The 22256-nt window shown below is 42.8% G+C and overlaps 1 protein-coding gene across 1 annotated transcript in view; it reads left to right on the forward strand.

Moving 5' to 3' along the window:
• Positions 1–6248, forward strand: part of SPNS3 (spinster homolog 3 (Drosophila)) — a 31272-nt gene extending 25024 nt beyond the window's left edge. Inside the window, exons 10-12 of the mRNA XM_014953091.1 lie at positions 2227–2325; positions 5157–5325; positions 5832–6248. Coding sequence (XP_014808577.1) covers positions 2227–2325; positions 5157–5324 — 267 coding nt within the window. The 3' untranslated portion in view covers position 5325; positions 5832–6248. The remainder of the gene's footprint in view (positions 1–2226; positions 2326–5156; positions 5326–5831) is intronic.
• Positions 6249–22256: the final 16008 nt, after the last annotated feature.

Consider the following 22256-nt stretch of genomic DNA (forward strand, 5'->3'; position numbering starts at 1 on the left):
GACTATTTTCTTTTTCACTTTAGACCAAATGCTCTGTTAAATCTAAATGGGATTCATAACCTCATTTCCTAAGGAAAGAAGGCTTAACTACAGTCTGTGTCTGCTTTCTCTCAAAGTTTTGAAACCATGGATTTCACTCCAGTTTGATAAAGAATTAGACACCTCAGGAAGACCAGAGCTCATACAACCTTGTGAAAATAGGTGACCTTGCTAAGAAAAACTATCCAACTTGGCACCCCCCAGAAGAGCTGTGTTTTAGGGAAAGACTCTGCAGCAGATACATCTTGTCAAACATGAGAGAAAATGGTAGAAATAGGTTTGTGTGGGAGACCATGAAAACAGTAGCAATGGAAAAAGCTTGGCATGATACTTAAAGCACAAGATGTAAATCATGCATTATTCCGTGAATGTTTTTTTATCAAAATAATGTTTTTTAGGTGGTCTGATTCAATATGTGCCCCAACCTTCATACCAGGAATGTATGTCGTGCTAGCTCCTGCAGATGGAGGGCTGCAGGAGGGAAAGGAACACCGTGCTACGGTGTCCTCTGTCAATCCATCCCTGAATGCATTGATTCAATATGTGCCCCAATCTTCATACCAGGAATGTATGTCGTGCTATGGGGGGCTGCAGGAGGGAAAGGAACACCATGCTATGGTGTCCTCTGTCAATCCATCCCTGAATGCAAACCATTACATTAACACAGCTTATTGTCCTTCCTGTTTCTGCTTCTGTGCTATGGATTTGTAGTTTCAGAATAGTTAAAATGCTGTAACTTACTGGTATGTGTAGGTCCTGACTGCATGTGGTGCTTACTCTCACAAGAGACACACCTTGGGGTCTTGGACAATGTTGCTTCTTTACCTGCCTGTTTTAATATCCATTAATGGAGTTCCACCCACCCTAGGGATGTTGCTATTGCGATATAGCTGCATCTTAGTGGTAGGTAAATGGGTTTTTATCTAATATTTTGAGGCCCCTTTAAACACAAAGAGTGGTGATAAAACTCAAACGTGAAAGCAAGATCTTTTTTTTCTTTCTAAACCCCACTTGTCATGCGTATTAGTGTTTCTTTGAAGACAGCTATAGAACCACAATAGGTTATAAACCTTGAGTTTGTCTCTTGGAAAAACACCATCACCCTATTAATTAGTGTTTGAGATACCCTAAGTGATACTCAGATCAGTTTCCAAAAAACATGGGGTGTGGAGGAGTGGGAGAATATTAAGCATTTTGTCTCTGAAACACGCAAGTGGTTGGAAAACAAAGGTATGAAGGTTTAAAATTGCTTCTGTCTCATTCTGACTGTGAATGCATTTTTGCGTAAATGTGTTATTGAAAGAGAGAGACACAAATTATATAGAATCCTGCTGTACTTCTTCAGGCACAGTTGATCTTCAGTAGCACAGACATAAAGCCCTTATTACCCCTAAATGACTATATTTCATTTTGAAAAATACTTCTAATCTGTGTGATGCTTTGCTGTTTGCTGGATGCATGCCATGTCTTCTCCAACACAGTTATTTAAACTGTGTGCACTCAAAAGCATAAAAATTTTGAGGTATTGTTACTAAACCAGCTATATCTCAGGTGCTCTCCAGTTACAACCAGCAAACTCCTGCCACCAGAGCTATCATCAAAGCACCATCAGGCACCTTCTGCTCTGAGAGGTTGGGTCCCCTCCCTCTATCTTCATGTGGTCTGCAAGTTCTCAGCTGACATCCTTTATAGCTGTGGCAGCTACTTCAGGTTCCAGGTACCCCAGGTGCCCCCCAGCAGTCTAGACCGTGCAGACACAGTGTCCCAAGAGATCTTCTCAGAGGCTGTTGGTGATGAATCTCCATATTAGTAAATCTACAACTGGATGGGATACTGGAGAACAGAACCCTCTGGCTGGAGGGTTCTATTAGTTGCGTGGCCAAGTGAATCTGTACAGGCTGCTGTGAAGGGGAGACAGGGGACTCATGGTTTTCCTACTTTATTTTCATTACCCCTTGTGTGTTGCTTTCTTTAATGTTTTTTTTCCCTCAGCAAAACATCCAGCGCACTCTTTTGCTCAGAATAACTTCCCTATCTCCAAAATGTAAACAGTACTTGAATAAGAAATATATAAAAATAGGCACATTTATCTCTCTAGGATGTTATATTCATCTCTTTAGGATGTTATAAGTTCATGAGGTTCACACTGTTAATATTCACTCTCTTGTGGCTTGTGTTTTGTTTCAGTATGTTGTGACACCGCGACGGCAGTCCACAGCTATTGCCCTGCAGATTTTGGTGAGCCATTTGCTGGGAGATGCAGGCAGCCCATACCTCGTTGGGGCTGTAAGTGAATTCTCTGCTTATTGAGTTTTTCTTAGGCTAAAACTTTTCGAAACTGAAAGACAGACACTCACAGAATTGCAGGCACTTCCTGGTCCAAAATTAAAAGTTACTCAAATTGGTGGCCTTGATACTAGTATACAGAAAGACATTTTTAGGTGCTTCTGGCCCTGTGACACTGCAGTTATGTAGAATATAATCCTGTACCTGTAGGTGTAAGTACTTCCACGCAGTGTGTAGAAATTTATTTTGATTTTACATTTGCACACTCATAACTTTTTGAAGGCATACATTTTTGCAAAGACAGTGCCATGGGTATTGTACTTGGATTTAAGCACTTTCTGCTAAGTTTGTGAGGACTTTCATGGAAATTAATCAAAATACCATTTTATATCTTGAAACCTAAAACTGTTAGTTCAAATCTTAAGGTTTGAAAACTTGCAACTAATCAATACCCTCTTGAAAATCAGAACAAGAGTGACTGCAATGGTTGCCTTTTGATACTACTTGGCATTCAAAGCTCTGGTCTCAAATTGCCTTAACCTTGAATTCCCATGTTGCTTGAGACCTGATTTATTTGCCCTTCCTACATTTACTTGATCTGAGGTGCTTCTGGGCAGAGCAGCCTAGTACTGTGTTCTCCTTGCAGTTCATTTGTTTTAGTTCTGCTGGATGATACCTGTTAGTGCTGTTTCCTTCAGTCATTCATTTTGATTTAAGACACTAATTCTGCACACAGTAGCTAACTGATCACTTTGATTTTTTTCTGCTTTACTGGACATGGGACAGAGTGAGTCGTTGTTGTTGCTGCTTTAAAGTTTTGTTTCTATGGAAGTTTATTTTATGTCTGTTCTTTTGATGCTCCTTGTTTGTTGTGTGGGTGTCTATTTTTGTCAGTTAGGTTGACGGTTGGACAAGATGATCTTTAAGGTCCCTTCCAACCTAGAAGATTCTGTGATTCTGTGATTCTCTGTCCCCTGTTAGCAGTGTTAGGGTTAGACAGGGCCAGGCAGAAATGCCCGAGTGAGCTGTGCCTGCAGGTGTAGCTACTGCTGCTCCAGCCCTTCTCCTCAACTGGGTGAAAATCAGAGTCTAAGTGGTGTAATCTGTCTGGCAGAGAAGACAGCCCTCTCTCACTGAGATATTCCTCCTGCTGGCTCGCTTGTTTTGGCAAATGAAGAGATCACTTTGCTCATTGGTGTGTATTGTGAAACTATTGCCTTCACACTGACTTGGCTGGATGCGTGGGGGAGCAGAAAAACCGACATCTCTGTGTCATGAAAAGTGGCTGGAATGATATGCAAAAATGGGAGGTATCTTAAAAGCTGAAACGTGTCTTGTGCATTCTCCTTTCTTTGACTATTCCATTGATTTATGCTTCCTGCCTGAAAGATGAAAATATTTGTGTCTCTTACCCACTGCTCCTTGCCATCTTTGAGGCAGAGGCAGAACTGAGGCTTCCTGCTGAACGTGCTGCTGCATCCTGCCAGTAGCTGTGTGCAGGATACCTCTTATGCAGCACTTTGCATGGGGTTGCCTTAAATAGCAGCTAATCAAAAAGTGTGAAGACAAAAAAAGCTTATCCAGATGAGATTAACCTCAAGCAACCTTGCAACTTTGCAAAGAACAGAGACAATAAATCCAGGAATAAAATTGATGTATGTCCAACTGGGTTCCTATGAGCACAGCACTGTCTTCTGGGATGCTTCTGGGAACCAATTCACCAGTGCTGCCCCTGTCCGCTGTTATTAACCACTGAATCTTCTGCATTCATGTCTAGATATTGTTTACTGACCTGCTTCAGCTCACCCTTTAGTTTAAAAACTGGAGAGTCAGGGAATAGTCTTTTTCACAGTCTGTTTTTCTTCCCTTGGTGCTCCAGAGATTTTCTTGCTGAGCATTTTAAAATTAAATGCATTAGGTTTGTATTTTGGCCATTATGCTTGCTGTAGTCCCTAGGTGCCCATTTAGAGTTGATCTTGCTCTTATCTGCCTGAGCTGTCATAAATAATCATATTGAACCCAGAAAAGGTTGAAGAGTCTCATATTTGTGTATTTCAAGTCACGTAACATATTCTAACCATCAAGAACAAATGTGGGAATAAAAATGACTGCATTCAACATTCATCTTTTTGTTTATGCTAACAAGAGATTTTAAGTTCCTGGGTTAAATATTGAATCTTATTGAGTTTCTTGAAATCAGATTTTCTTTCTGTCTACAAAAATAAAATTCACATTTATCATTTATAGCTTTTACAAGCTCATCCTCCAGCCAGTGCAAAAAGTAGCTGCCTGATATCTTCTTCACAAATGCCTTTTGGCTCCAGAGAGGACTTCACTCTTGTCTCTCAAATTAATTTCCAGCTTTTCCCTTTTCAATGAGTATAGCTGCTTGTGCCTGGACTGATCCTAATCTCCTATTTCTATCCATTTGTTGCTGTTTAGGGATAGATAAAGTTAGAGAATAGCATCAAGAAATGATAAAGGTCATCGTCAAATGTCTGTGCTACCTATCTGGAGGTGGGCTAGAAAATGATAAAATGAGTTAAAGTTTACCAAAGATTATAAACATTGGTTGGAGCATTTCCTACTCTTGTGACTGGAGGCACTGAAGGTATAAAAGAACATGAGATTCCTTGACCAAAAGGAAGCTGGACAGCAGTGAAGTATAGATGTATTGGGTACTGGGTTTGACAAACTTTGGCTTTTCATCCCTATCTGCTTAGTTTTATTCTTTCAAGGACCATGCTGCAAATAGTCTGCTTAAACTAAGAGAGGATGATGAAGTTATCTATCTCAGATTAAGGACAGCCTTGTTCACTCTCCCTCCCTAGATCTCCCATGCTATCCAGCACAAGAATGCTCACTCATTCCAGTGGAGTTTCTGGAGCATGCAGTACAGCTTCATCCTGTGCTCTTTTGTTGGTGTCTGTGGAGGAGCATTTTTCCTCCTGACATCTTTCTACATCGAGGAAGATCGTAAGGAAGCACAACAGCTTTGAGGTTTCTATACATCTTTATAACTTTTAAACCTGTACCCCATTGCTTTCCTGTTTGTATGTGAGCCAGGATATTGGCTCTGTAAAGTTAAAACACAAATGTCTGCATTATGTTAATACCACATTCATTTCTATAAAAAAATAAAGGCAAAATCCCAGCAAAGTCACAGATTAAACAAACCTCCCATATTGAGCAAAATAGACTGCAGAACACACAAGGATCATTGTGTGGCACATTAGTGACACCTTTGAAATGCTGCACTCTATGGAGATAATGAAATAGCTTTACTGGAGGTAATGCACAAATTCCACTTCGTGGAAAGTGCAGTTCTTTTTCTGCTCTGGTCTTTCTGAGCCCATTAGAACCAGTCCTAGCCTTCTCCCTCTTCCCTGAAAGGAGTCATATTCAAAGTGCAAAAGACTTAAAGAAAACCTGTTGAATTGGACAGAACACTGTCCTTAATCATCTTGATTCTTACAAATTCCTTCTGCTCTGACTTGTTTTTTTAGGTACCAGCAATGAATGCTGTCTTTCAAATGAAAATGAACTCTGGGGCAAGATTTGTGAAGAGGAAAAGAACGTCCTCCCCTTTTTCTTTCCTTTTTATTTAATGAGATACAGCTAGAGAAAAGGCCAAAATAACAATTCCTCCATATGGCAGAAAACCCTGCAGACTGACTTTTTGGGATGCTTTTGACTGTGAGTCAAAAAATTGCTACTGCATTGGCATATGGCAGCCCTCCCCCATCTGCAAAACGGGCCCCAGTATTGTGAGGAGCTGGGGAGCTCCAGAAGGCAGCGCGTGGAGCTGTCACAGGCAGGGCTGCCAACCTCAACAAGACAGGAGCACTTAAGGCAGAACGTCTCGTGGAGGTTAGGAAGGGAGGCTTTATGAATTCTCAGCAGGATAAGATTTGCCTGTAGAATTTGGAAAATGTAGGCAGCACAAAACGTGTTCTCAGTCATCTGAAATGACCAAGAGAAGCAGAAACTATCAAAGTCAGTGTCACATTCAACAGTAGAGGGTTGTGATCATTTCCTATCTAATATGTTAACGGCCTCTTTATAATCCTTTGAGGCTCTTCAGTGAATCCTCAGGCCTTGGGTAAGTATCTCCTCTCATGAGTGAACAGCAGTAGCTGTAAAACCACTTAAATATAATGATCCATTTGAGCTCTTATCTCTAAAGTGCATAAGACTTTGGATGTGGTATCTATTGTCACAATATCGTGTCAGGTGCCAAACAGGACATGGGTAGTGCCACCAATTTTCATTGAGGTGGTGTCGTTCCCAGCAGCACCTTAAAGCCAAAGCCTGAGGAAGGTATTAGCAGGGGAATTGTGAAGTGTTCCGACTCCTGCCGGATTCTCCCAGTAAATCATAAGGATCATAAAGCACAATATTCCTGTAATGGCTGTGAATATCTAATGTCATCAGAAATAGCATAATTCAGCAGCTGCAGGTTTTTGTTTCTCGCTCTCTCTCCCTCATTTTTAAAAAATCAGTTCTGAAACCTGATTTAAACCCAGGTAGTGAAATTTGGTCAGAGTTTATGCCATTATGGGAAATAATAGAGAAACTTCTTTGTGATACTCAGTAAGCGTGTAATAGTAATTTACTGTTTCATCACTGTATGCCCAGAAACTGATGGAAGAGTTCTGTGACAAGTGCACATCAGCATTTGAGGACATGCAATTATTTATTTTGTTTAATTCTCTGATATTTACTGATGCCAACAGTGCCACAAAAATCCTTCCTTAGTATTTTACTGGGGTTTCTCAGAAGGTTTATGTAGGTGTACCACCATAAAGATTTGCATTGTGCCTCAAGTCACAATATATAGTCATGTATATTCTGAAATAGATCTCTTGTACACAATATATAGTCATGTATATTCTGAAATAGTCTGAGATTGTTGGTATTAGGAAATCATTTGGTTTTAGTAAGGAATTAATTTTACGAGATAACCTGATACTATGAAAAGTGCTGAGCTTGGATTTGCAGAGCTCTGAGGATCAGTAACAGAATCACAACATTCTACCTTTGTTGCCAAACTCTAGAGACAAAGTTTGCAATTGCTAAAGTCATTGACAACTGCAAACCAGATGCTCCCAACACCCCAGCTGATTCCCTGAAACTCTGGCAGACAGGCCAAGCTCTTGAGAATCACGTTTTTTCCCCCCATTATTCAGCTATGGTAGGATTTAAGCAGCTTGATAGTACTTCTTTATTGGTATCTTCATGATTTGCCCTGTAAACAGATGATCTATTTATCACTTTTGTTAAATCAGCATTAAATTCTTCTTTAAAAAAAATAAATAAATCAGAAGCTGTGTCTGGAATAGCGCGAGGCACGCAGTGACATATGAGCAAGCACTGCCAAATGCTGCTCTGGAGACGGTACATGAAGTCCGTGAGAAGCTCATTCCTACTCCTACTCTTCTCTCCTTTGTGAAAGTCAGTGCCTAGAAATTAGCAGGATCACTCTGACTACTTCAATTCCATCTTTTCAAATGCTTCGACTCCTGCCGGATTCTCCCAGTAAATCATAAGGATCATAAAGCACAATATTCCTGTAATGGCTGTGAATATCTAATGTCATCAGAAATAGCATAATTCAGCAGCTGCAGGTTTTTGTTTCTCGCTCTCTCTCCCTCATTTTTAAAAAATCAGTTCTGAAACCTGATTTAAACCCAGGTAGTGAAATTTGGTCAGAGTTTATGCCATTATGGGAAATAATAGAGAAACTTCTTTGTGATACTCAGTAAGCGTGTAATAGTAATTTACTGTTTCATCACCGTATGCCCAGAAACTGATGGAAGAGTTCTGTGACAAGTGCACATCAGCATTTGAGGACATACAATTATTTATTTTGTTTAATTCTCTGATATTTACTGATGCCAACAGTGCCACAAAAATCCTTCCTTAGTATTTTACTGGGGTTTCTCAGAAGGTTTATGTAGGTGTACCACCATAAAGATTTGCATTGTGCCTCAGATCTCTTGTACACAATATATAGTCATGTATATTCTGAAATAGTCTGAGATTGTTGGTATTAGGAAATCATTTGGTTTTAGTAAGGAATTAATTTTACGAGATAACCTGATACTATGAAAAGTGCTGAGCTTGGATTTGCAGAGCTCTGAGGATCAGTAACAGAATCACAACATTCTACCTTTGTTGCCAAACTCTAGAGACAAAGTTTGCAATTGCTAAAGTCATTGACAACTGCAAACCAGATGCTCCCAACACCCCAGCTGATTCCCTGAAACTCTGGCAGACAGGCCAAGCTCTTGAGAATCACGTTTTTTCCCCCCATTATTCAGCTATGGTAGGATTTAAGCAGCTTGATAGTACTTCTTTATTGGTATCTTCATGATTTGCCCTGTAAACAGATGATCTATTTATCACTTTTGTTAAATCAGCATTAAATTCTTCTTTAAAAAAAATAAATAAATCAGAAACTGTGTCTGGAATAGCGCGAGGCACGCAGTGACATATGAGCAAGCGATGCCAAATGCTGCTCTGGAGACGGTACATGAAGTCCGTGAGAAGCTCATTCCTACTCCTACTCTTCTCTCCTTTGTGAAAGTCAGTGCCTAGAAATTAGCAGGATCACTCTGACTACTTCAATTCCATCTTTTCAAATGCTTCTCTCTTTTCTTTGTAATGTAAGGGAAGAGGACTTCTTTCTTAATTTTTTTTCTGCATTGCAGTAGGACTAACATCCCAGCCAAGAGGCAGGATGCTCTGACCTGGGCCTGGGCCTCCCTGGAGCTGCATTGTCCTCTGTCTTGGTTCAAACTGGGGTCCCTCTCCCCTTGTGATGGTCAGGCAAGAAACACATGCCCGACATCAGAGAGAGTCATTCGTAGCTCAGATGACCTCACTGCTGAGTGCCCAGCTTCACTGCTGTCCTCATAAGGTACCTCCAGCCTTCTGGAGGAGGAGAGAGAGGTGGGTGGTGCATTTTGTGTCTCCTCACTGGGATGCTGATGCCCTCAACCCCTCCACCATGGAGCCAGGAGGCTGGAAGCTTTAACCCAGCTCTTCCAGGTACAATTGCCTCGATTCAGCAAGGTTCTGTAATCAACAGAGATGATAATTGCACCCTCAAAAGAAGAGGATACCCATGATTTCCACTTTGTTGTACATCCTTTCCCAGTTTGGCAGGAGCCCTTCTGGCCACACTCCCCTACCAGTCGATGCCTGTAGTAACCACTGGCCAAATGGCCATGAGGGCACCCAGTTAAATTCAGCCCTGAGGAAAGGCCGTGCTCTTTGTGGCAACCCCTCCGACAGCCTGTTTGCTCCCGGGTTTTCCTCAGGGCTGTTCTACCCTCAGCACTGCCAAAGGACGTGCCTGGGCTGGGAAAGATCAAAGACTGGGAAATACCAGAATGTGGGAGCTTTGCAGAGCTGTTTCTGCAAGAACTGAAGATCCAGTTCTGTGAGAAGCTGAAGCAAACCCTGCCGTGTCAGTGGGAGTTGTGTGTAGTATTTCCCCTGTGTCAGTGCTCAAGGGCTCAGATTAGTTGCAGAAATGGTGAAGTGCTGAACTTCTGTATTGTGCTTGTAATTGGCCGAGTTCAAAGCGGTCAACAAAGATCATAATTTACATACATGGAGTATTTTAGAGATTAACAGAAGGCTTCAGGATATGTATTTTTCCTCTAATACTGGTGATTAATATCTCTCTCAAATACAGCATCCACAAGACACTGTCTTTGTGGATCCTGCAATATGTACGTTGCCTGTGCTGAACCAAAGTTGAGCCTGGACAGGAAGGGAAGAAGAGATTCCTGCATCCTTAACCAAGTTTTTCCTGGTTTTGTTCCAGTGAGTCAACATGAGCACTGTTGGTAGTGACGCGGAAGAACTTCTCTTGGAGGGTGAAAACCTAGGGGGAACCAAACCCAGCACCAACCCAGCATCAATCCTTGCCACTCCTGCACCAAGCTGTGCATGGCCTCAGCCCTCTGGTTCCCCCCATGTTGGGGCTGTATTGGGAGGGCTTGGCCTGGCACGGCCTGGCTCAGGGTTGCCGAAGGCAGTAGGTGCCCAGGGCAAGGCCTAGCAAAGGGTGCCCAGGTGCTGGCTCAGTAGTTGGCTCAGTAGTTTTCTTGGATAGGTTGGTTGGGTGGTTGGCTGGTGGTTGGTTGGGTGGGTGGCTCACCCACTTGGAGAAGCTGTTCACCACTCTACCCCGGAGAAGCCCTTCACTGTGCTGCCCCAGAGAAGTTGTTCAGTACACCACTCCAGAGAAGCCCTTCACCATGCTGTCAAGGAGAAGCCATTTACCGTGATACCGAGGAGAAGCCATTTACCGTGCTACCAAGGAGAAGCCATTCACCACACTGCCCCGGAGGAGCTCTTCATCGTGTCACCCAGCTCTTGTTGGGGCACTTTACCACATCGCCTGAGAGGAACCATTCACCTTGCTTCCCTGGACAAGTCCATCATCACACTGCCTGCCTCGTCTTGAAGACCTTCATTGTGCCACCTCAGAGGAGTCCTCAGTCACATCACCTTGGAGGAGTCCTTCATCATGCTGCCTGGCTCTTCTCAGAGCTCTTCATTGTGTGACACCAGGGGAGCCCATCACCATGCCACCTTGGAGGAGCCTTTCAACATGGCCCTGGAGGAGCCCATCATCACATATTGTGTTGTGTTTTGTCCTGTGTTGTTTTTCATATTGTGTTGTGTTTTGTATTGTGTGGTAAGGTCTGGTTTTGAAGCAATCTGTTCTGGGGCTTTTTGGGAGCGCTCCATACCAGGGCTTTTATTGAGCTCTCCTTAACCTTAAGGACAGCATGATAGATGGTGAGGAAGAGGAGTGTGAGCCTACTGGTGAAGAATCTGACTGGGAACCCAGTTCAGAAGACAAGGATAATGAAGATGTTGAAATGCTTTTTCATGGAGTATGTAGATTTGTTAAAGCCAAAAATGAGCCTCAAGGAACAACAAACAGTATGAAGGTCCGATCTGGGTGTGTTAGAACATGGATGTGCAAGGAGAGGAATTGCTTTGAAAACTGTTTTTTCCTCATGGTGTAGGCTCTACAGGAAGGTTGTTATGGGGGCGAGGGGATTCAGCAATGCCTGTCTTGTATTATTCTTCTTGTATTACTATTCTTATATTATTGCATTATAATTGTATTTTTTATTGTATTATTATGTATTATTTTGGTGAGGGTTTTTTGTTTGTTGTCTTAAGTGGTGGAGCCAGAGGATGGAGCTCTGGGATTGTATTCTGTGGCAACTGAAGCAGGACATTTTCAGAAGAGAATTTTCTCAGCTGCTTCTTTTCAGCACCATTGGTGTCTCCTAGTTTGAGCTACACTTTTAAAGGTTGTTAATGCTTCATCTTCCCATGCTTGGAATAAATATTGGCACGAGGGAATCTTTCTATTTTAGCTCTAATTACAATAATACCTCTTTCCACGCCTGCACATCACTGGAATTGTGTTGACAACAAGGCTGCAATCTTTCAGTTGAGTGGCAACATGTTCTGCAGGTACCCTTTGGGAAATTCCTGCTCTGTCTCCATGTTCTGCAGCGCAGCCCCAGCCCCAGCAGCAATGCCACGGGCCAGGGCTTTTTGGAAGCAGCAGACCTTTGTCATTGCCCCTTCTGCCTTCTGGGGCTACTGCAGAAGGATTTTCTTCACTCTGCTGTCAAAACTGTCCCAGCATGTCCCGTTGTCCACTTGCATTTATTGTGTGTGAAGCCAGTGTGGGATGCGGGAGGATGTGTGTAAGGCAATCAATGGGCTGAAATGGAGGAGGCTAAAGATCAGGAAAAGAAAAGGAAAAGCAGGAAAGGAAACTGGAAAAGTGATGTGGGGTTCAGCTCCCACAAAAGATTGATGTTCAAGTTTGCTTTTGAATACAAAATAGGAATGAAGCTACAGCATTCAAGATCTGAGAGTGCCCATGTGGTGTTCTTAAAGACTGCATATAGTAATTTCCTACCTCTTTAATACGGTTTTGCAGTCGTACAGCTTTTAATCTTTTCTTTTTGAATGCAATTGTGTGTATATCCACGCGTGAAGAGGTTGAATTACGTCAGAAACAAAGGCTGCCCTTTAATCTCTACTCGGACATTGTCATGTTCTTGCAAGGTCTTCAGACCTTGAAGTAGGGTAACAAAGAATGTGAAATACAACACGTGTGTTGACTTAAAATCTTTTGGTTTTCTTGACATGAAGTTAAGAAAACTGAAAGAACTGTAAATTAGTGTGCATGTTTGAATGGGCTGCCCAGGGTAGGAAAGTGAACGAGTTCAGGCCATAATTGGCTGTAACAGCAGTAGCTTCAACATATCACCTTTAATCAGGCAGGGGCTTCTGTAGCCTCAAGTACAGTTTTGAACTAATTCTCAGACACAAGGTCTGATCCATGTGATCTCCTACGCCTCCTGTTTGGCTGATAGAAAAGCAGCTCTCTCCTGCAATGGCAATAAGTTCTCTTCAGGCATCAATACCAGTTGTTTTCTATGGTTCAAATTGGGTAGAAGTAAGAAAAAATGTAGGGCTTAACAAAGGTTACTAAATTTGCCGCTCTGTCTAGATTGGAAAGAGCTACTGCTGGAAGCTGCTGGTTACTGACATAGTTTGTTCTGCAACATTCCAGGTCCTTGGAATCTGTGTCCCTTGCATCAGATGAATGATAATCAAAGAAGCTGACATAACTTGTGTTTTCTCAACTGTTTGTATATTCTCCTCCTACCTTTAACACTTCTTCTTTGCGCTTTCCAACCAAAACAGGGGGCAAGAGGCCCTTTGGAACAGCCCCAAAAGGTGAGCTTTTGTAAGTCCATTCAGGTAATGATTTTGATCTTTTCCTCCCCTTCCCTCATTCCCCAAAGCAGGGACGGGTGATTGGTACTGACCTTTAGTGCTGTTTATGTGAATATTTTGTTAAGGAAGTTTTAGAACTCTGCTTGGCATAAAAATTGCCTTCAAAGTGGTGCTTATTTCTAGCTCCTGCTAAATGCCTGTAAAAAGGCATCAAGTGGGTGGGACATGGCTAAGATACAACAGCACCGTGGTGTGTAACTGCTTCCCCAGCGTGATTGCTTCCACCAGAGATGTTGTGTGAGGTGCTATCAGCAGAATTTTAATTGTCAAAGACCTTTTATGCAACTTTTTCCTTTCCTTTCCAAGCAAATGCTGCCCTGGGCTCTGCTCCTGAAAGGGGTTTCGCAGCCCTGAAGAAGACTCTCTTCTGTGGCTGAAGGTGTGCAGATGGCAGACCGCAGCTTTCCAGGCTGCACATTTATATATTCTGTCCAGGCTGCTCCCTCCTCAGAAGCTCTTGTGTTTTATTTCTCTTTGCCATAATCATTTTTGCAGCTGAATTGCCTTTTGCAAAATATTTTGCAGAACAACTGTGGCTCTGGGTTGCTGCTTCATTCTGAGAGACCTCTGATGAGACTGGACCAGTTGTGACAGTACCAACCCCCAGAGCTGGTTTTTTTTACTGACTCTTCCCTAACTTCCACTGAAGAAGACTTTAGCAGCTTCCCAGGTGTCAGTACTCCCTCGATGAAGAATTGGCAGTGCCCCCCTCCTATTCTATTGCAGAAGAATTGGCTGAATTCTCTCTTGCTCGTCTCCCTGGCTCTTGTCTCCCCGGCTCTTGTCTCCCCTTGTACTCCCTCCATTGTCCAGTGACCAGAGATTCACCTTCTACCTTTGTCATTAGGTACAGATGTCCTCTTAGTTTAGAATCTGTAGAATAATCAACTGATTCCTCTTTGGAAAGTAAGCTAAAAGAAGTAGACACTTTCTACCTGACAATAACATAATATGAGCACAGAAAGGTCAGATCAGCCAAATTTTTGCTGTAGCTGATATTAGTGTTTTCTTACCAGGAGATCCATCCTCTCTGCTTTTTTACCTTCCCCTCCTAACATTAAAATGCAGATACAGAGTCTGTTGAAGTAAATTCTGAAATAACTAAGAAACCTAAAAATCCTCCATTATCCCAAACCCTTTATGGCAAAAGTTTTCCCCAGAGATCCTTCTGCTGTTCTGCAAACGTTGTTCACTCTTCAGACCTCCTTCGAGCACTGAGTTCTCCTACCCTGCTGTCTGGGAGGGTGCCTGGGACCTGGAGAGAAGTCACCTCCTGCCTTGAGACAGGCCAAAATAAGCGATGAAAGAACAACATCTGTGAGTCCCTGCCAAGTTGTGCTGGCATCCAAGCAGCTGGACCTGGCTGTCTTCCATTGCAAGAGAGCCACTGGGTCCGTCTCAGTTCTATAATTATCTCCATTGTAATCCAATAAAGCCTTGGAAAGGTTCTTAGAAAGCTTTTTGTTTATAAAGGAAGCAAAGGTTGATACAAAAAGGCTCTTGATCCTAATGCTGTGTAGCTGACCAAAATTGCGTCGGTCTTGCTTTGTGTAATTTAATGTGGGCATAATACTTTTCTTATTAGTATGTAAATTGACTACATATCCTGCAGTAATAAAATGGCTGCAATTTTGGGCGATTAATGTAAGTCCTGTCAAATCCCACTGCAGAAAGGTCCTTTGTTAGTTTGCACAGTTAAACGTACACAGATTTGGAATGTGCCTGAGTCCCAGTGGGTCTAACCCTGCCGAGGGAGCGAGAGCAGGGCTGGAGACACGCGCTGCCTCCATAAAACTGGGATTCTGTAAAAGCAATGCATCTGTATAGGACTTTGCTCATATTGTGGTGCTAAGACCTGATTTTATCTGCTCATACACTGTGGTGGTTTGTTTCCTATAGTTAATGATTTTCTATACTGCTACAAAAAAAGCTTTTAAATGGAATTGAAAGGTAAATTCCTGCATTCATGTATGCTGGTGTAATTTTCTTTTCAGTATTTAATGTGTTGAGCCGTAGTTTTGAAACTGATGTAAAAAGGGGAACCATTTTTGAAAGTACTGACTTCAAGCTAGCTATTTCATGCCATCATAAAGCACCCTGGAGACTGGCCTGACTCTTTTCTTTCTTCACGCCTTTTTTTCAGAGCCTGGCCTCCCTCTGTTCCTAGGGAAGGCACTCTGAGCAGCTGTGTGTTCAAAACTCAGGAAAATCAGGCCATTTACTTAAAGACTTAATTATGGGTTTCAGAGCTGAATCTTAGGCACTTAATTTTTGAAATCTTCACTGTAGGCATCTTTTCCAGGAATATCTCTATCCTGCTAAATGAAAACATCACTTAAAGAAATGCAGGTCTGCGAGTACTTCTTAATCTTCAGTCTGGTAGATATTGCAAATGTTAACTTCTTCATAGCTTTTTGCCTTTACAGTTTTCATTTTCAGTGAAGGACCTTGTTCTTCATGTGTGTTGACAACCCACTGCAGAGGAGATGTCACTGGTATGTCATGTCCGAGCGGGGAGCAGACAGAGCTGTGGTAAAAGAGGACATGGAGTGAAAAAGGACACCTGAGTTCCTGCTGAGAATATTTCCTCGGTAAAACCAGGCGAAAAGATGTTTCTTCAGCCCATTTTGGAGAACTCTGTGGATTCATCTGGTAGTAGAATAAAATGCAGATCGCAGATTCCCCACCAATGATTTTTAAGACACTGCAGGAAGGCAGCAGTGTGGCGTGATGGAAGGAGGTACGTGAGCATGAGCATGGGACGAAGAGGAGAGGTGACTGATGAGAAATGCTGTTTAAGTGATCCTGTTCTTTTCATAGTAAACGTATTAGCCTGGGTTTTCTATTAGGAATGACTAGAGTTGGTTCACCTAGAGGATGGTTAATGGCAGATAGATCATGATTAAACAGTATCTTCTAGAAAATTATGTTCATGGTCTGATTTTTGCCACAAAAGCCTCTGCAAGCCAGCAGTCTCCCTTAGTCATCCCTCCCATTAATCTGGGCAACCTAGAATAATCCAGTGGGAATTACATGGTAAACTCCTGAACAAGGGAATTATTTTTCTTTGGCTCTCTGTTTGCCTGGAAGTCATAGAAGACAGAGCTGCTTGCCTGATCTGTAAAGTGAGGAGGCACAGCTCCTAAAGAAAATTGCAGTTCTATTTTTAGGATTGTATTAATTGGGCATCAGATATGTGTATCTCCAACCTATTAACCTGGTCACACTGTGTGGTCTGATCTTCCTCTAATAGCATGTGATTAAACGTGATTCATCGTCACCTCCGCGAAGCGCATGCAAGTGGGAGAACGTTGGTAGTGAAGCAGATGCAGTTATTTTCATACCAGCTGCTTTCTCCTGTAAATTTAGTTTGTATTGTTAAACACTGTCATGTTGTCCTGGGGGGTCTGTGTCTCCTGATTTAGTCAGATGACTAATGTTCTTTGGTGCACTTCACCGGAGGCTCAAAGTGCTCCTGGAAAGGGGGAGACTGACACAAACAACAAGACCAAATTGTGGACGTTGGTGGCTTTGAAGGAAGCCAGTTATCTGTCCTTGGGGGAGAAGAAAATCTTCATCCTTACTGGGGTTGCCTGGACTTGCCAACTTTACTGAGGAACTTTTATGTTTTTTTAAAGGCAAGATATGGGAGGAAAAGGGGGAAGATTTGGATCCAAAAAAGCAAATGTTTAACCAGAAAAGAATAGCTTTTTTCAGTGAAGAAAGAGATCTGGTAGGGAGCTTGTAACTGCCTCAAGAGGAGGTGTGGCCAGAGGATGGGTCTGCCTCAACAAATGGTTGGATTTTTTGTGATCTCAACAATTCCAGAGCAGACTCACGACAAGTAATTACATTTCACTGAGCGTTGCAAACTTGCCTTAAAACCAAGCTGAGCTGCAGGCTTCAAGGTGCCTGTTTTTCTTCCTGATGTGAGAAACCTCTGCCCTCCAGTGATGCTGCGGAAGTGCAAGAAAAGGGTCCAGATGCCGCCTCCTCCTCCTCACCTTTAGTCTTTACTTCTAATGGCCCTGGAAAGCCGGTATTAAAACTCATTTGTTGTGTGGCAGCGTTCAGCAGAATATCAGGCTGGAATATCTGATTTCTGCATACGTCAGACACGTACACGCTGAAGGCGACGCATATTGCCAGAGAGACAGTTAGTTTGAGCCATTTGTATTTTCTTCCCACTCAGGCTTTTCTCCATCCTACCCTCCCCTAGCCAAAGGCTGTGGCAAGGGATGATAAGGGATGATGTTGTTCTTTATCTTCAGGCTTATTTCCAGGCTGAGATGCCTCACTCCTCTGATGTCAGCTGAGGAAAGGCCCAGGTGCTTGACAAGAGCACAGAATCACAGAATCACAGAATCTTCTAGGTTGGAAGGGACCTTAAAGATCATCTTGTCCAACCGTCAACCTGACAAAAATAGACACCCACACAACAAACAAGGAGCACAGAGGAGAACATGGGGCAATGAAGCTTGTGAGGGGTCTGGAGGGAAGGCTGAGGGAGCTGGGGGTGTTCAGTCTGGGGAAGAGGAGACTGAGGGAAGTCCTTCTCGCTCTGTACAGCTCCCTGAAAGGAGGGTGTAGAGAGGCGGGGGTCGGTCTCTTCTCCCAAGTTACAGATGACAGGACAAGGGGTAATGGCTTCAAGTTGCGCCAGGGTAGGTTTAGACTGGACATTAGGAAACAATTCTTCACAGAAAGAGTGGTCGGGCATTGGAACAGGCTGCCCAGGGAGGGGGTTGAGTCACCATCCCTGGCTGTGTTTAAGAACGGGTTAGATGTGGTGTTGGGGGATATGGTGTAGGGGAGGACATTAGAGTAGGGTGGATGGCTGGACTCGATGATCCTGAGGGTCTCTTCCAGCCTAGATAATTCTGTGATTCTGTGATTCTGAGATGGGTATCTCAGCCCACTGTAGGAGTGGGTCTTTGCTTTGTCTCTCTGCCCTCGGAGCCGTGACTATAGGAAATGTGTGACAGTGGCCAGGGGGTGCCGAGAGCCCAGAATTTCATCCCTGTGGAGGTGAGACCTTCCAGCAGCCAAGGCTGGGCAGGAGCTGGCGCTGAGCAGGGACGTGGTGAGGCAGATGGAGCGAGGGCTGGCAGGCGTGCGGGGAAGGCTGCCGAGGGAGGCAGGGAGCAGCTGGCAGTGGGGGAAGAAGCGAGCAGTAACGGGAACACAGAGGAGGAGGAGGGAATGAGAAATGTCCTCGTTTGTGCACTGATATCCAGCATCCCATTCAGCAACCGTGGCGTTAGGATTTCAAAGAAATGTCCAAATAAATCTGTTCCTTTAGGGATTTATTTTAATTCTTTATTTAAATAGGAGATATATGTGCGTTTTCTCCTTTAGCCCACTGTTCTAGCAGGATTACCTTTAGCTCACCCCATGGGCTCTTTAATTCTTCATTCCAAATCTCCTATGGGAAGTCATCTCAGCAGATCCAATCAGGTGTATTTCATTGCTCAACAGTGGAGAGGAAATGAATTTTTCTGATGAGGGGAAAGCACAGTGAATAGCTTGATTCTCCTCCCCAATACCATCTGCAATCAGTTTTGTGCTGCAAATGAAGTCAATGTTTTCCTGGGTCAGAGGTGGCTAATTATTCATAGCACTTTTATTTCCAGCAGTAGAGGAGTCATATCTCTGCCAATCATCCTTCTCTTTCATGTTTGGCATCCTGTGCATTGCTCTTAGGTTTGCAAGTCTAGCTGCTACCCAAACTTGTACTATTCTTTGTTGCTTTTCCTGGGCTACTGCCAGTAGTTCTCTCAGCTTCTGCAGAGACCGACGAGAAGACTTTGGCACCAGTATTGTACTTTTTTTCCACCTTATGAGATATGTCGGTTTAAAAAAAAGAGTGAAATGGGAAGGAGGGAAGAATATAACACTCAGTTTACTTGTAACTAGCCAAAAAAATGCCAAGTAGTATTTCACGAAGATGGGTAAGTGTCATCTGTGGGTTTTTTAATGGCAACAAAGCCCAGAGAAGTGGATTAGTCAAGGTACAGCGGGGATTTGAACTTGACTGTTTTAACTCTTCTGGTGAGTGTCCAGAGGTGTTGCAGCAACCACAGGTGGGTTCACAGTGTCCTTCAGGCTTGTCCCTTCACCAGTTATATCTGAATTTACAGTGCTATTCCTAACGGAGGTGGGAGGAGTAACTGAGCATTACTGCCCATTTACTGCAGCAAATTGGCTGATGCATTGGAAGGGATGGAAACCCAAAGAAACTGTGATCCAGCCTTGCATCTTCACGTGGTAGTAAGCTTCTCATTGCACAGATCTGTTTCGAAAGATTTTAAGAGGGCTCTAAAGTAGATGCCAATAATTAAAATGCTAATTAAAAATGTTCCCAGTGGTATTCACTGATAGTGTTGCCAGAGCAGGTGAGATTTCAATTATCTTGCTCTTCTTGCAGCAACCACAGGTGGGTTCACAGTGTCCTTCAGGCTTGTCCCTTGCAGCTTTGCCTGTGGATGGTTCACAGTGTCCTTTAGGCTTGTCCCTTGCAGCTTTGCCTGTGGATTTACAGTGCTATTCCTAACGGAGGTGGGAGGAGTAACTGAGCATTACTGCCCATTTACTGCAGCAAATTGGCTGATGCATTGGAAGGGATGGAAACCCAAAGAAACTGTGATCCAGCCTTGCATCTTCACGTGGTAGTAAGCTTCTCATTGCACAGATCTGTTTCGAAAGATTTTAAGAGGGCTCTAAAGTAGATGCCAATAATTAAAATGCTAATTAAAAATGTTCCCAGTGGTATTCACTGATAGTGTTGCCAGAGCAGGTGAGATTTCAATTATCTTGCTCTGCCTTTTAGAACCAGAAAAACGTCCTGCAATGAGTTAAGACGGAGTACCTAAGCCATGGTTGTTTCATAACATTTAAGTGCTGACTTTCCTCCAGATTTCTTCAGTTTCTCTTTTTTATCTTTAAAAAAAAAAAAAGGAAAAATGTTTGCCAACCACCCAGGGAACCTGAAGCCTATCAGCCTTGGTGAGTGAAGCCACACATGCCTTCCACACAGATTGCTTGTTCTGAGAATTCTGAATGTACAAAGCAGCCACCAAGGGAACTTGAAGCCTATCAGCCTTGGCGAGCGAAGCCACACATGCCTTCCACACAGATTGCTTCAGATTGCTTCCTGAGACCCCCTCACTGGATTTACCTGCTGCTTTTGCTGGGAGAGGAGCTGGGGAGAAAACTGTTCCGAATGGCTTTGAAATAACAGCCACCAGAGCAGGGGATGTGGGCAGCAAAGGGCCAACGGAGAGTGCCAGCTTCAAGATCAGATCTTCACAGAGACTACAGAAAAGCTTTCAGATGCTCAGCTCTTATAGCCTAAACCAGCAGAAAACAGGTGAGTTTTCTCTGGAGGGCTCACTGCTCTGCAGCTTTAATTGGCAGGAATTTAAACAGGCTTAGTGCCCTAACTTAAAAGTAGGGAAAGGCACACAAAGCCAGGACTGCAACAACAAGAAAGCCGAAGGTGGAAAAATCAAAGGAGAGATGGCAGGATTAGGGGCAGGTATTTGGGATCCACAAAAAGGAGAAAAGGGGCTGCCAAATGGCTGATTAAAAGGTCTACTCCAGTTAGGTAAAAAGCTATTGGCTTTCACATGGGAATTCCAGGGCAAAGACTTGACGGCCTCTGTCTCTTGAGTGTAGTGATGTCTGCAACCAGGGGATGTGGAAGTCTCACCAATTTTTGTTAACTAGATCCTGTCTCATGAAGGATGTGAAAGGGAATTCTGTCTAGCATGGTATGTAAGTTTAAACTTTAGACAAATAATTTTTCTGTAGCCAAGACGAATCCTGCTTCCAGCTTAGAGGGTATCTTTAGTGCCAGATGAAGTATTTTCTGAATCAGCATCTTTTAATGGTGTAGAGTTCAAGAGGTGGTGGTGGAAGCTAATGATGGTGTATAGGAAAAGCATTCTGGAAGGATTTGACAGATGAGGAAGGAATGTAAGAGTGGAAGAAAGTGAACATATGCTAAACCAGAGTGTCTGAAGCTAATGTGGTGTAAAATGATTCAGGCTAATGAAGCTTTTCATGAAATAAATGTCTGCTAAACTCTACCTGGAATACTGCACTGCCTCTTCCTTAGATCAAAGTAATTTGTATTCCTCTGATATTTATAGGTAATTATATAAAGTAATACGTATTTATATGTAACAGTGAAGAATGTTGTAGTTGCTATCCAAACATTGCTTTGCTTCACACCTGGCAATAACCCCAGGCTGTGTTTGTCATTTTAAAAGTATGATGTCTGTGATACTGCTTTTGAAAATGGTGTAGTGAATTTGGAGAAAATTTAGGTCTGTTTATAAAATCAGGGTGTTGTTCATTAAGTGTCTGTTACTGGTTGCATTGTAATTTTATGGGTAGATAAAAAATTGCAGTCTGATGCTTAAATATATATATACACGCAAAATACAGTATTAAGAAGATAGTTGCACTTGAGGCAGTGGAATACCTATAGCAGTCAGATACCTCTGTGCCCCCTCACCCAAGATATGACAAGTGAGAAATCTGTGTGCATCACTCAAATGCCAAAATTACTCAGAAGAGGTATCTCCTGAATTGTTGTGACTTCCTCTGAAGAGGATTAAAATAAGACCAGAGAGCAAGGGCTGCAGTTATGTAGTGCCTGATAGAAAAAGATTTTCTAAAACTTCACCACTCGATCTCAACAAAGATGAGGTTGTTTACAGGCTGCACCACCCTCACTCATAATAAAAGAGCAAAGAACCATGAGAGGATGAAATCACAGAAGGTTGTGAAGTTAAAATCCAAGCTGTTTATTTTGTCCTCGCACAATGGGTTCATGGAACTCTTGTCCAAAACGATTGTAAGACTTCTTGAAGGAAAGCATTTCCCACCCCCAAAATAAAACCAAAAGAGAAGACCACTGGATATCTTCCTCTGTACCAGCAGCACTGAGACTTAAATACAAAGAAACATTTCCAAAGGTTGTGGAGAGCAACAAGAAAAAAATCCATGAGGTGAACAACAGTTATTTTGAAGTTTCTTATGGAACTGTTTTTTTACAACATTATACA

The sequence above is a fragment of the Calidris pugnax genome, unplaced genomic scaffold (genome assembly GCF_001431845.1).
Source record: "Calidris pugnax isolate Ruff unplaced genomic scaffold, ASM143184v1 scaffold133, whole genome shotgun sequence".
Lineage (NCBI taxonomy): Eukaryota > Metazoa > Chordata > Aves > Charadriiformes > Scolopacidae > Calidris > Calidris pugnax.